Source organism: Eretmochelys imbricata, chromosome 9 (genome assembly GCF_965152235.1).
Source record: "Eretmochelys imbricata isolate rEreImb1 chromosome 9, rEreImb1.hap1, whole genome shotgun sequence".
NCBI lineage: Eukaryota > Metazoa > Chordata > Testudines > Cheloniidae > Eretmochelys > Eretmochelys imbricata.
Genome location: NC_135580.1, coordinates 103,008,537 through 103,023,704, shown reverse-complemented (window position 1 = coordinate 103,023,704; position 15,168 = coordinate 103,008,537). Strand labels below are relative to the sequence as shown.

The 15,168-nt window shown below is 44.5% G+C and overlaps 1 protein-coding gene across 2 annotated transcripts in view; it reads right to left on the bottom strand.

Moving 5' to 3' along the window:
* TAF1 (TATA-box binding protein associated factor 1) overlaps window positions 1-15,168 on the bottom strand; it is a 143,679-nt gene that overhangs the window by 107,219 nt on the left and 21,292 nt on the right. For both annotated transcript variants that reach the window (XM_077825992.1, XM_077825990.1), the window contains exons 6-12: window positions 8,857-9,075; window positions 8,221-8,442; window positions 7,766-7,967; window positions 2,646-2,762; window positions 1,908-2,075; window positions 751-878; window positions 551-658 (exon numbers count right to left, since the gene is read on the bottom strand). In XM_077825992.1, the coding sequence (XP_077682118.1) occupies window positions 551-658; window positions 751-878; window positions 1,908-2,075; window positions 2,646-2,762; window positions 7,766-7,967; window positions 8,221-8,442; window positions 8,857-9,075 (1,164 nt within the window). The remainder of the gene's footprint in view (window positions 1-550; window positions 659-750; window positions 879-1,907; window positions 2,076-2,645; window positions 2,763-7,765; window positions 7,968-8,220; window positions 8,443-8,856; window positions 9,076-15,168) is intronic.

Here is a 15,168-nt window from a genome sequence, read left to right as displayed (position 1 = left end):
TATAACCAAGAAAGAAGGGCATTTAGAATTGCGTACATTTTCCCCATTGCTTAAGAGATAGGAAACCTAGCTAGGATTTTACAACAGTACCCTTTAACGGGGGGAGATCCCATTGCCTTGGTTTACATGAGTGTTGACTCAGATTTACCAATGTTTAACAGATATTTGATAATCTCCTGGTCAAATAAACTTGGCAACAGAAGCACCACCTCAAGTCTCCACAGCACAAGCATCCACAGAGCTCCAGTAAGAGCAGTGCAGACCGAGGGTGATACACTGAACAAGACTGGCATGGTACAATGATGGGAGACTCTACTGCACACATCACAGTTTGACACGACCCATGGATACCGTCCCAGGATTTTGTCTTAAACAAGGAAATAACCTGAACAATGAGGATCTGAGAGGAACAGCAGTGTGATAACTTACACACACAGAAGGATAACTATTTTGATGCCAGACAAGATTCAACTAAATCTCAGCAGGAGATTTCTGCATGAAGATAAGGAGATCACTGCCTCCACCCTAAAGTCAGCCCCATTGTCACTACCTGGATGATGTTCCCTCCAAAGGTTCCTCGAAGCCCCTGCTGTTTGGGATAGTAAAACTCATCATTGGAGAGATTCCAGGGATCCTTCACCTCCGGCTGAGACATATTCTGATTTAACACCATATAAAAAAAAAAAAAAAAGTCAAAAATCACTCCTCCTAACCCACTCCTATCCCCAAAGCACTGAGACTCTCAGTGACCTGCTGTGGTTCTTCCTTGATGACGCCTGTTTTTCCCAACAGGATCCTACTCTTCTTTAGAGATGATTCTTTCTTGTTCTCCTTGGAGGGAGAGTTCAAAGTCATCTCTTCCTTTTCATCAGGAATTTCTAGTAATGAACACAGAAAAGTCAGAGTGTACTTCAAGTGCTGTTCCTGCAGATTTTCTACATCAGCACAGCTTCTTTCTGACTCGGAAAAGATCTCTACAGCAATTCAAAACCTCTTACCACGTCAACACTTGCCAAAATATCAGAACGATTCCACCGCCTTCCACATTTGCCATCACAAGCCCAACTCCCTGACAGCAAGGAATCAGTGCCCCAGAGCACAAATAAAGGCTCTAGCAAGGCACCTCTAGTAAAAAATCAAGAGCTGTTTTCAAGTTATATTGTTCTAGCGAAGATTCAGGGAGCAAATATGTAACGAAATGGGAGACAGACCCAGAGACTCCAGAAAAAATACAACTCCAGCACGGAGCTTCTGTAGCCTGGAAGGTCTGCTCTCAGTCTGAGTGAGCAGGAGCCTCAAGCTAGGGACACTGAAAAAGGCTGTCATAAGATTCTTCTCCCTTTATTTCCTCACAATATGTTGTCTTCAAGTAAGGTTAGGATGTTGATCATTTGGAAGCCAAGGCATTAGGACATGGATTAATTTCTTTTGCTGTATAATTCAGTTTGGTTCACTTTTCCTTGTCTTCTGGTGCTTTGAACATGGAGTTGGAAACGCATGTGCCAACTTGTTAGTGATTACTTTTGTCTTAGTTTTGTTGGATCATTTGTAAATAGCTTCCAGAATTCTTTAAAAACACAAGAAGGGTATGAGTGTTGGCCCAACCAGTCAATTCCTGCCACAGGGTAGCAAAGAATGGACAGCCACTCACTGGAGACTCCCATCTACATAAAATATCCCCAAAACACAATTACCACCCCACACTCCTACTTTCACCCCTCCATAATAGAATGCACTTGTCTTTCCTCTTCAAGACTAGTTTTTGTACTCCTTTAGGCACCGCCTGCCTTTTAAGTACCCCTGCTTTCCAATAAGTGCCCTCATTCCCTGCTCTGCTCTGTCCAACTGGTCTGGAAATATCAGCTCCAAGCAGAGACACAGACAAAGGGCTAACGCCATGATCATACCCAGGATGATGTTTTCATCATTTGGGTCAAGTGTCAGGACTGGAGGATCCAAGAACATTTCCATCGCCTGGTCATCCCAGATGATATTGTCTTCCCAACGGCCATACACTAACTCCTCATTATCGATTGGGAAAATGGAGAACCAAGGTTTATCTTCATCCAGGGCAGCTGCAAAGATAGCAGAATGTGATCTTTGATGGTTAACACTCCACAAAGATTACTATAGCAACTTTTCAATTCAGCACTTTTGTCCCATTTCAGTTCTACCCAATCTTTCCCTCCTTCCAAGGGCTCTTGTTTCCATGCCTCCAAAGCCAAAAAAAATGCATGCAGAACCTTATACTGTAGCAGGACAGAGCCTTCGCATAAGCCTGTACCCCACTACAGTTGGGCAAAAGGTCTCTGAAGAGCTACACGTGGCCCCCATGATAGTTTGCCATTAAAGGGGAAGACCTTCAGATAAGCAAAGTAAAAGATCTCAGAGAGGTCACAAGCCTCTTCGGAGCTCTGATAACTCAAGAAAGTCCATAGTACTTTGCTTTATGGGGGATAAGGAGAGACTCTCTAAGAGGGATAGAGAAGGCCCTTTGAGAGGTTATGTAAGTCAGCAGGACATCCTGCTGACCTGTAAGTAATTGATTATAGAAGGACCCTCCTACCCCTAGTATTGAGCCCAAGTTTATGCAGAAGTCTCTCTCCACATAGCCTACTATTCACAGACTAACGCTTGCTCATTACCTTGCTGCTCAGGAGGCTGTTTCTCTTTGCCCTTTGCGATGCCCAGGACCCCTGCTACACTGGGTTTCTGCACTAGTGGAATGGGTGGATTGAGCAAAGAGCCACTACGGTTCAGCCCTGGAGAGGAAAACAAGAGTAACATTAGGGTTAAACCAGAACTCAAACCCAGATGGAAAATAGTTTCCAGTCCCTGCCTAGGGGTAGGATCCTTGCCTCACAAATCTTGATCCCAAAGAATGTTACATTCCAGCAACATGGCTGCTGCTAGCAGGAGGCTCTGAAATGCTGATGGTAATGAAATGCTGCCTTTCTCCCCCAAGCCCAGCAGGATATATTTCAGTGGAGCAGCAACAGAGTATTCTTCCCAATACTAGATAGGATCTGACTTGGTCAATGCTGTGAACAGCTCAATAAGAGACCTGCTCAGGGCACAACAGAGGTTAAAAAAAGCAAAACTAGATGTTACGTTGCATTGAGAGACACGATACTGAACATATTGTGTCATTACATAAATAAATGATATGTCCTGACCTGTAATAACATGTTCAGTTATGGTTACCCCATCTGAAGAGATATAGCAAAAATTGAAGGGGTCCAAAGATGGGCAAGAAAGATTATTACAAACCTGAGAGTTCTGTCTGAGGACAGATTGAATAGATTAGGACTGCCTAGTGAGCAGACAGGAGAGGGTATGATAAAGACATATAAGAATTAATGGTGTGGAGTGCTGTTATTTACCCTCTTGCATAAAACAAGAACATTTAAATCTGAAAAGTAAATTGTTTTTCTACTCAATGCATAATAAATCTGTGGAACTCATTGCCACCAGACTAAAACAAAGACCTTTATATCATTCAAAGGATTCAACATGGATCTGAACAATAAAAATACATGCAATTTCTTCAGAAAGAATACAAATTTACAAGGGATATAAACCTTCATGTTTCAAGGCATAAACCAAACATTCATTGCCCAAGATTAAGAAACCTCTCATATAGGCAAATTATTCCATAGCTGTTATTAAGAGCCATTGTCAGAGATAGGATGCTGGACTAGATGGGTCACTTATCGTCCAGTTCAGCAATTCCCATGTCCCTATTAAGGGAACAGAAGGTTTATTCCTAACAGAGTGCACAGTTTGGGGGAAAGAGAAGCTTCTTTCCACTGGGCAAAATTGAGGGCTTTATCTTTTATGGTGGGACCTGAGGCAGCACCCTTAGGCCAGAAATCCCACCCTGGAGTGTGGATTTTACTATATAAAGGGATCTTTGACTTTCCTCCTTTAGTTTAAAAAGGAAAACTGAATCCATATTTCTGCTATGCAAGATCTCAGGAATCCTGGAGGGGAGGCTAGAATCAACAGCAGAATGGGGCAGAGAGGATACTGTCCAGAATATAGTAAAAGTCACTTATCTGACTGATTTTTTAAAAGACAGTATTCCTCTTCTGCAGGTGTTGAACCATCTCCTCCTTAACCTGCCCCCTAATCTGACACTACCTCCACAACTAGCCACCTTTCACTTCTAGCATATAGTCAAACAACTACACACAAATTCCTCTACAACTCAGCTCCAAGAAGCACTTGAAACAGATTCTTTTCAGTCTAGTATGAATGAGGGCATTGGAAAAGTCTGCAATAAGTTATTTGTATATAAATACGAAGTCACAGTTAGTCTCCATGGCAGGAGCTAAAAGCACCAATTCTGAGGCAGCTTCTCCCTCCAGTGATCCTCCTGTGGGGAGGTCCTGGCAAGACATAGGAGCAAAATTATCAGATCAGATCATCATCTGGGAAAAGTGAATGCCCCTCTGAACAAGGCAACAGCACTGCAGCACCGAGGATAGCAGGTCACTGCAGACGCAATGTCACTGCTGCCTGGACACCAAGGAGCCCTCCAACCAACAAGAACAGTGATTCTCGGTTCCCCAGCCTCCCAGGAATCTCACACAACTTTCTTCCCCCACAATACCCTGTTATCCCCTGCAGTCCCACCATAATCCTCCACATGACCACAGCGATGCTGGAACAATTGCTGGGGGTACTGAGAGCCATTAAATCAAACTGTCAACCCTGTCTATGATGGACACCACTTCAAGCACACCCAGCACCCCTAGTTCCAGCACCTACGCATTGTCACTCAGCGCTCCTTAGCTGTACAAGGGGCTGCAGCCTGATGAACCAGGCAGTTAACACACCATCAGGGCTGTGGGGAGCAGTCTCTATAAACCACAGAATCACAGAAATGTAGGATTGGAAGGGTCATCAATAGATCATCTAATCCAGTCCCCTGCATAACATTATCTAGACCATCCCTGACAGGCGTTTCTCTAACCTTTTCTTAAAAACCTCCAATGACAGAGATTCCACAACCTCCCTAGGTAATCTGTTCCAGTGCTTAACCTGACAGTTAGGAAGTTTTTCCTAATCTCTAACCTAAATCTCCCTTGCTGCAATTTAAAATCCTTATTTCTTGTCTAGTCCTCAGTAGTTAAGGAGATAATTTATCACTCTCCTCTTTGTAACAACCTTTTACATAATTGAAGACTATGTCTCCCCTCAGGCTTCTCTCCAGGCTAAACAAACCCTTTCCTCCCCCGCCCCCCCCCCCCGGAATCTTTCATCAGTTTTGTTGCTTTCCTCTGGATTTTCTCCAGTTTGTCTACAACTTTCCCCGAAGTGTGCTGCCCAGAACTGCACACTGTACTCCAGCTGTGGTGATGAGTGAAAGAATAACTTCCCGTGTTGTGCTTACAACACACCTGCTAACACAGAACAGAATGATGTTCACTCTTTTTGCAACAGTGTTACACTGTCGACTCACATTTAGTCTGTGATCCACTAAAACCCCCAGATCCTTTTCTGCAGAACTCCTTCCTAGTCATTTTCCATTTTGTATTTGTGCAATTGTTTGTTCCTTCCTAAGTGCAGTACTTTGCATTTGTCCTTACTGAATTTCATCCTATTTATTTCAGACCATTTCTTCAGTTTGTCAAGATCATTTTGAATGCTAATCCTGTCCTCCAAAGGGCGTGCAACCCCTCCCAGCTTGGCATTTTCCACAAATTTTATAAGTGTACTCTCTGTGCCATTATCAATATTATTTATTAAGATACTGAACAGAACTGGACCCAGGACTGATCCCTGCAGGACCCCACTTGATATGTCCTCCCAGCTTGACTGTGAACCACTGATAACCACTCTCTGAGCACAGTTTTTCAACCAGTTGTGCACTCACCTTATGGTAGGTTTGTCTAGGCTATATTTCTCTAGTTTGCTTATGAGAAGGTCATATGAGACAGTACCAAAAGGCTTACTAAAGTCAAGATATATCATATCTACTGCTTCCCCCTATCCACATGACTCCTTACACTGTCAAAGAACTGCCCTTGCTTCAGGGTCTCAGTCTGGCTATGGTCAGCCAACAGCTCCTCTTGCTCCACTACCCTTCCCAGCGCTGCAGTATCTCCGGTGCTCCTAGGCAGACAGTCCTTCCCCCTTGCCCTCCAGGAAGAGACTGCCCCTTGCTCCGCTGAGCAGCCCTTTATATATGGGCTGCTCCAGCAAGCCTTCTCCTGACTGGCTCTCCCAATAAACCCTTTTCTGATTGGCTGGGTTCTGCGCAGCCTCTCCAAGGCTGCCTTAACCCTTCTCCTGCCTGTGTGGGACAGCTGCCCCACCACAGTCCCCTTCCTGCTTCTAATGTATTTGTAAAATGTTTTCTTGTTACCCCTTATGTCCCTACCTAATTTAATCTCATTTTGTGAAAATCTTGGCCTAACTTTGTCTCTACATTCTTGTGTTGTTTTTTATATTCATCTTTTGTAATTTGACCTAGTTTCCGGGTTTTTTTATGATTTTTTTTTTTTGAGTTCCAGGTTGTTGAAGTTCTCTTGGTTAAGCCAGCATGGTCTGTTAACATACTTCCTATTTTTCCTACCTGTTGGGATAGTTTGCTCTTATGCCCTTAATAACGTATCTTTAAAAAACTGCTAACTCTCCTGAACGTTTTTCCCTGAGATTTGTTTCCCACGGGATCTTACCTACCAATTTGCTGAAGTCTGCCTTCTTGAAATTCATTGTCTTTATTCTGCTGTCTTCCCTCCAACCATTCCTTAGAATCATGAACTCTAATCATTTCATGACCACTTTCACCCAAGCTGCCTTCCACCATCAAATTCTCTACCAGTTCCTCCTTATTTGTCAGAATCAAATCTAGAACAACCTCTCCCCTGATCACTTTCTCCACGTTCTGTAACATAAAGCTGCTCCTGACCCCAAGCACTACCCCTGCATTGCCATAGTTTTTCCTTGCCCTCTCAGAGCCCTGATCCCATCTTCCTCCCCCATCTGCACTACCCCCTGCTATCTAATCTGCTTCCCCGCTCCTCAGGGTGTCTGAATAGCAGAGCTGAGGACTCAGGGAGACAAAGTAGCAGCATCCAAAAATGAGAGTAACTGGCATAACCCGACAGTTCCATCAGCTTTTCCTTGGAGACACAGAATAAGTTACAATGAACAAAGAATAATTCTGGATTTACAGTTCAGTTTTAAAAACCAGCTTATGTCTAAGCTTGAGAGAAAAGTTCGATGTTTGTAAAAACTGTGTTCCTTTAGCTAGAGAAGCCCCAAAATATTATTGTCTCAGGAATGTGAGAAAGGTTCCTTTTAAAATGTCACCTCTGATAAAATACACAAAATTCCACTGGCCCCTGAAGAGCAAGCACCCAAGCATTAACTTGCAAAGCAGAGGGATTTTAGTGCTGCCATAAATGGAAATCTGAACAGTCACTAGGGGATCTCAAATACAGCAGCCTTTGGTACTGAATTAGGTAGGTCCAGCCCCCCATTTCAGTTGGAAAGGGGAAGGACAGCAGGACATTTCGCTGGACATGCACTTGGCTTTCAGTGTTCTCTCGTCTAACAGAAGAGGCCAAGCCTGCATGGGCAGGAGAAGGACAAAAGGCTTTGTCCTCAACTTGGTTTAGCAAAAGCCACTTCTTGATGGAGAAAGAACACAACCCCACATGCTGAAGAAGAGAGAATGGGGTACACACGACATTCTCAATTAGGCTAACTCAGGGTGTGGGCATGAGAAAGTGTAAAGGCAGCTGCCGTGCACCTTGTTGGGCATTGTACGCAGTGGCGTTTCTGGTCATACTGGAGGGCAGCCAGCCTGCCAGGCTCGCACGCTGTGTTTTAGTCCCTTTGTGTTTGACATCCTCCCCATTCCAGATCACATCATCCTCCCACTGTAGCTGTGTCACCATAAGGAAGTGCTCATCAGCCAGTAAGTCGTCCTTCTCATCCATCACTCCCAAGTTCTGCAGAGGGGAGAACAATGGCATTAGACCCTAGTTAACTTTGATTTTTCCGCTTAAACTATAGAAGAAAGATTCCCTACCTTCTCCATTGTGAATCCTCCTCCTTTCCCCCTCCCACTCACATCTCTTCCACTGGATGGTTCCCAGCCTTATTCACCACCCCAGCTCCATTTCCTTCTCTATTGTGCTCCACCACCACCACACACAACCACACCCTCGCAGCCCCCTCCCCCTTACGCATGCTTTCTCTCACCTTCTCCACACAATGACCTGAAGTCTCCTGTTCTCTCGCATGCTCTTTTAGTTTGAAACCATAGTCAAATCCACTGCCATCCTCAGGAATCCCCAGCATATCATACCAGAGCTGGGCTGGCCCATAACGCCATTCAGATACCTTGGGCTTGGTATCTGTCACTTTGTCTATGTCTCCAGTAGACTGGGAAAACTTGGACTCCACAGGTGCCATCATAGTGATCTGCAGCACAGCAGGAAAAAGGAACCTGTCAGTCACTGCTGTCAGAGCTGGCAACAGGAGCTTTTTCTTTCAAATTCTGTCTCATTCTCAGTGGAGAGGAGCATTTCCAAGAAATCTCAGAGATGCATGTTCAATCTTAATAGCTGCATTAGCAAACGCTGGAACTGGCAGCCCAGCAATACGAGGACTCTCTACTGCTACAATAAAACGGGGAAAGCGTCCCCTGATTCCTTACCATACAAGGGCTCTTAACCCACAAGGGAATGGTCTCTGGAGCCCCTGCTTAATATCCAAGGAGCAGCCTCTGCACAGTGGGAATAGCAGCCTAACCTCCCCTCACCAGTATTGTCTTAGCAGGGTGAAGAAGCTCCCCATTTGCTAGCTAGGGACCCTCCTAAATCTCAGACTTCCCACCTCATCATCTGAGAGGCACTGCTCCGGAGGAGGAGGAGGAGCAAACTCATATTCCCAGGGAGACTTCTCTTCCATTCCTGCCTCGGTTGCAGCATCACCCTCCTGGATCTGCACTTCTTGCATTAGCTCCCGATGTTTCTTTTTGCGTTTCCTCCGGGCACTACGCCAAACAGATGGAACATTCTTCCCAGGGCCAAAGAGACGGAGAAAACGCAGCACCTGGAACAAGAGGTAAGAGACGGTCATGAGGACAAACCACATGTCCCTGATGACATAGGCACAAGCATTTCATACACCAGAGCAGCAAGGATGAGGAAGCACTCCAAGCCCAAGAGACTTTTCCACCAAGGCCAGGCCAGGGACAAGAAATAACTGGAGAAGTGTAACCACCTAACTTCCATAGTGCCCCCCAATCCCTAGTGCAGTTGGTGGTCTCATTATTCTCAGACTTGAAACAAATCAGAGACACTTTTCCTCTGTTTGTGAGAACCTTTATTTAATCCTCAAGGATATTTTATTCTGAAATTCACCTGAAAGGTAAACCCTGAGCAGAAAGGGAACAGTCCCCATTTATCCAGCTGGGGCACAACAGAATCTGGACAAAATGTCCTTTAATTCAGCACATTCCATTACCAGAGACATATTGAAAAGTTAGAGAGCATGCAAAGAAAAGCCAGTAAAATTGTTAGCAGGATGGAGGGAACTTTTAATAAGGAAGAAAATAAGAGAGTTAAACATGTAAATCCTTTCTAAATGACAACTATTATGGAGGCAGAAACACAACAGTCCAGAAATATCTGGTGTGTGTAAAATCAAGGAGAATGCCGATGTATAATATTACACACAAATAATATTAAAAGAAGGTTAAAAGTTTCAAAGCTGAACACTCAAAAGTTCAGGAGTGATAGAATTAATGTTGTACATTCAACCTTAACTCTGCTCTCTGGTGCATATGCATTACGATACAAGGTGTACAATCACATACACAAGAATCCTGCCTCATTCAGTGCATAGGATGAATGATCCCAGGGAATGGAGCAGCTGTTCAATTATATTTTATCTTATTATTCAGTGTGTGGTCAGATGAATTAATTTAGATGGAATGTTTACAGACATCATCTTCCTTTCCAAATGCAAACAGATGGACATCGTACCAAAAGGACTGAAGGTAAAAAATCCATTACAATCTACATACCACACAGACTATGCTGACAGCTTGTGCCACACGCTCTCAAAGAAACTGCGGAATCACCTGATCAACATCCTCTACAGCAAACAGGGAAAGATAAAGAATGAGCTCTCAAAAATGGATACTCTCATAAAAAAACAACCTTCCACACAAACTTCCTCATGGCTGGACTTTACTAAAACTAGACAAGCCATTTACAACACACACTTTGCTTCTCTACAAAAGAAAAAGGACACTAAACTTTCTAAACTACTACATGCCACAAGGGGCTACGGCAATGGTTCCCTCAACCCACCCAGCAATATTGTTAACCTATCCAACTATACTCTTAGCCCAGCAGAAGCAACTGTCCTATCTCGGGGCCTCTCCTTCTGCCCCTCCACCCCCACAAACATGATACAGTTCTGTGGGGACCTAGAATCCTATTTTCGACGTCTCCGACTCAAGGAATATTTCCAACATACCTCTGAACAACATACTAATCCACAGAGACCTCCCTACCAACACTACAAAAAGAAGGATTCTAGGTGGACTCCTCCTGAAGGTCGAGACAGCAGACTGGACTTCTACATAGAGTGCTTCCGTTGACGTGCACGGGCTGAAATTGTGGAAAAGCAACATCACTTGCCCCATAACCTCAGCCGTGCGGAACACAATGCCATCCACAGCCTCAGGAAAAAACTGACATCAATCAAAAAAGGCTGACAAAGGAGGTGCTGTTGTCATCATGAATAGATCGGAAGATGAACAAGAGGCTGCTCGGCAGCTCTCCAACACCACTTTCTACCAGCCATTACCCTCTGATCCCACCGAGAGTTACCAAAAGAAACTACAGCATTTGCTCAAGAAACTCCCTGAAAAAGCACAAGATCAAATCTGCACAGACACACCCCTGGAACCCCGACCTGGGATATTCTATCTACTACCCAAGATCCATAAACCTGGAAATCCTGGGCGCCCCATCGTCTCAGGCATTGGCACCCTGACAGCAGGATTGTCTGGCTATGTAGACTCCCTCCTCAGGCCCTACGCTACCAGCACTCCCAGCTACCTTCGAGACACCACTGACTTCCTGAGGAAACTACAATCCATCAGTGATCTTCCTGATAACACCATCCTGGCCACTATGGATGTAGAAGCCCTCTACACCAACATTCCACACAAAGATGGACTACAAGCCGTCAAGAACACTATCCCCGATAATGTCATGGCTAACCTGGTGGCTGAACTTTGTGACTTTGTCTTTACCCATAACTATTTCACATTTGGGGACAATGTATACCTTCAAATCAGCGGCACTGCTATGGGTACCCGCATGGCCCCACAGTATGCCAACATTTTTATGGCTGACTTAGAATAATGCTTCCTCAGCTCTCGTCCCCTAACGTCCCTACTCTACTTGCGCTATATTGATGACATCATCATCTGGACCCATGGAAAAGAAGCCCTTGAGGAATTCCACCATGATTTCAACAATTTCCATCCCACCATCAACCTCAGCCTGGTCCAGTCCACACAAGAGATCCACCTCCTGGACACTACAGTGCTAATAAACAATGGTCACATAACCACCACCCTATACCGGAAACCTACTGACCGCCATTCCTACCTACATGCCTCCAGCTTTCACCCTGACCACACCACACGATCCATCGTCTACAGCCAAGCTCTGCGATACAACCGCATTTGCTCCAACCCCTCAGACAGAGACAGACACCTACAAGATCTCTATCAAGCATTCTTACAACTACAATACCCACCTGCGGAAGTGAAGAAACAGATTGATAGAGCCAGAAGAGTTCCCAGAAGTCACCTACTACAGGACAGGCCTAACAAGGAAAATAACAGAACGCCACTAGCCGTCACCTTCAGCCCCCAACTAAAACCCCTCCAACGCATTATTAAGGATCTATAACCTATCCTGAAGGATGACCCAACACTCTCACAAATCTTGGGAGACAGGCCAGTCCTTGCCTACAGATAGCCCCCCAACCTGAACCAAATACTCACCAGCAACCACATACCACACAACAGAACCACTAACCCAGGAACCTATCCTTGCAACAAAGCCCGTTCCCAACTGTGCCCACATATCTATTCAGGGGACACCATCACAGGGCCTAATAACATCAGCCACACGATCAGAGGCTCATTCACCTGCACATCCACCAATGTGATATATGCCATCATGTGCCAGCAATGCCCCTCTGCCATGTACATTGGTCAAACTGGACAGTCTCTACGTAAAAGAATAAATGGACACAAATCAGATGTCAAGAATTATAACATTCATAAACCAGTCAGAGAACACTTCAATCTCTCTGGTCACGCGATTACAGACATGAAAGTTGCGATATTACAACAAAAAAAACTTCAAATCCAGACTCCAGCGAGAGACTGCTGAATTGGAATTCGTTTGCAAATTGGATACAATTAACTTAGGCTTGAATAGAGACTGGGAGTGGCTAAGTCATTATGCAAGGTAACCTATTTCCCCTTGTTTTTTCCTACCCCCTCCCCTCAGACGTTCTTGTTAAACCCTGGATTTGTGCTGGAAATGGCCCAACTTGATTATCATACACATTGTAAGGAGAGTGATCACTTTAGATAAGCTATTACCAGCAGGAGAGTGGGGTGAGGGGAGGTATTTTTTCATGTTGTGTGTGTATAAAAAGATCTTCTACACTTTCCACAGTATGCATCCGATGAAGCGAGCTGTAGCTTACGAAAGCTTATGCTCAAATAAATTGGTTAGTCTCTAAGGTGCCACAAGTACTCCTTTTCTTTTTTTAGATGGAATAAATGGGCTAAAGGTGTTAACAAATAACGTAGTCACTGTCCAACATTAAACAGTGTTAAACAGGGTCCAGGGCCTGATATACAGAGGCCTGCTTAGCACCATGGAAAACACACCATTACATTTTGTTTAACCTTTGATTAAAGATACAGAAAAGAAGGACAGTTAACATTTTAAGCAAGGCTTTCATTTTAACAACATCCTTTGCTCCCTTTCCCTTTAGCTGTAGACAGCTTTTAGAAGGAAAGAATCCCGCTTGTTTGACAGTCTCTTAGATGGGATCTAATGCTGCGCTTTTGGGGAAAGGAGAAGAAATTAGTTGAGATGGGCTGGAGGTGCTGTTGCTGTCGCTAAAGTCCAGTCTTAGAAAGAAAATCCCCCTTGTCTGACCATCTCTCAGCTGGGATCTAAGATGGTAATAACTCTCATCCCCGACAGTATCTGGGATTCAGCTGGCGCTGGTAGGGGTGGTGATGTCATCTGGGTCCCCCTCTCTCTCTCTACCCAGGACACCTCAAGGATTAGGATGATGAAGGCCCAGGATCCCAAGAAACAGTGGGTATGGCAGCCATAATGGTGAAGCTCACTACAAAAGCCTTTGTTTGTTCTTTCCATCTGTTGTTCTTGTTGTTCCACCTACCCCACACACTCAAAATATCTTTCTTTTATGTGCCCAAAAAGGGAGTGATGGGCAGAGGAGCCCATCCCCTCATTATTTTGTCCATCAATTAGGCCCAATATCAGGCATACCAATTTTGGCTCATTCACTTCCAGCTCCACATCTCCTGTTTTTAACAAGCATAATTTCAACACAGTCTTTGAATCGTATCAACCTGGCCTTTTTGTTTAGACAAATTCAGTTATTCTGTCTCCCTTTCATGCCTTTTCCTATCAATGTTATTGTAACATCTTACTCACTTTTACATACTTTTTACAGCTGAGCAATTTGGGTACCTTTGTAGGCCCAATTATCACAACAGGTCCCATGACTTCTTTACTCCACACCACCTAAACCCTAAACTGAAGACAGAATTGTGTGGCTTTGTTTTTAAAGAGTCATGAGTGCTCAGAACTTCTTGAAAATCAGGCCCCTGATGTCCCAAGTTGGGCACCCAGAAAATGAAGATGACAATTAGTGACCACCTGCAAAACATAAGAACACAGGAATTGCCAGACTGAATCAGATCCTAGGGTCCATCTAGTCCAGGATCCAGTCTCAGACAGCAGGGAGCACCAGATTCAGAGGAAGGTGCAAGAACCCTACAGTAGGCAGGTGGGGGATGATCTGTACCTCTGCATTAGGTCTCTTCTTGATCTCTAAGAAGTTAAAGTTTGTCTTAAGCCTTGAACCATGAGGTTTAATATCCCAAAAAATTCATCTGAGTGAGTTGTGCAGCAGCCCATAGGTAGTCTGCAGCAGAGCCAGGGACAGAACCCAGTTCTGCTAAGTTGCAGTCAACCACCTTAACTACAAGCCCATTCTCTCTTCCAGCAGTCTCCCTATATCATCCACTGCAACCGTCCAACTTCTGCAACAAAATAAGTAGGACTCATATAGACAACCACCATATTCATTATGCAGTCCCAGTTAATCCACTGAGTCATTTACCATGAGAACCAAGTAAGGCAAAGGTTCTGTGGCAAATATGGGATCATCTAATTAAAGATGGTATCACAATGCATATGCACAAGGGGACAGGAATTAAGGTGTAAATTTGCCACAGGCCTCAAGTAAGGGCTCACATGTAAGTGTCACAATCCGGTCTTTGGTTTCCCCACTGCTTCTGAAGCAAAGTAAACTGTACCAGCCCCATACTTGGCACAGATGGCCTCCCCCCTCCATCCAGGGTCAGCTGCACTGCACATAAACATTGGGAAGAAAGGGAGGCAGAATCAAGGCTCTACCTTGTCCCTGCCCACTTGTGTGGGAGCACGAGTAGCAGCCCCACAAAGGCAGCTCTCTGCTAATACAGGTAGCCCATAAAAGGGAAATAAGGGCGCATCATATGGACCCTTGTGGAGACTTACAGTGGGTCACAATCTGGCCCTATGAATGCATGGATAATTTAAATTATGTAATTTCCTAACTTTTGAGCACCTGACTTTGGACTATACCTAATCCGGCTAGGAAACTTGTTAGTTTGAAGGGAAAAACAGATGCTTATACACGAATGCAAGGAGTTTGGGCAACAGAACAGAGGAACTGGAACCACTAGGGCACGACATCAAACTGGATATCATAGGGATTACAGAAACATGGTGGAATAGCTCTCATGACTGGAATACAGGTATTGTAGCATAGGTGCTGCTTATGTCAGATAGAGAT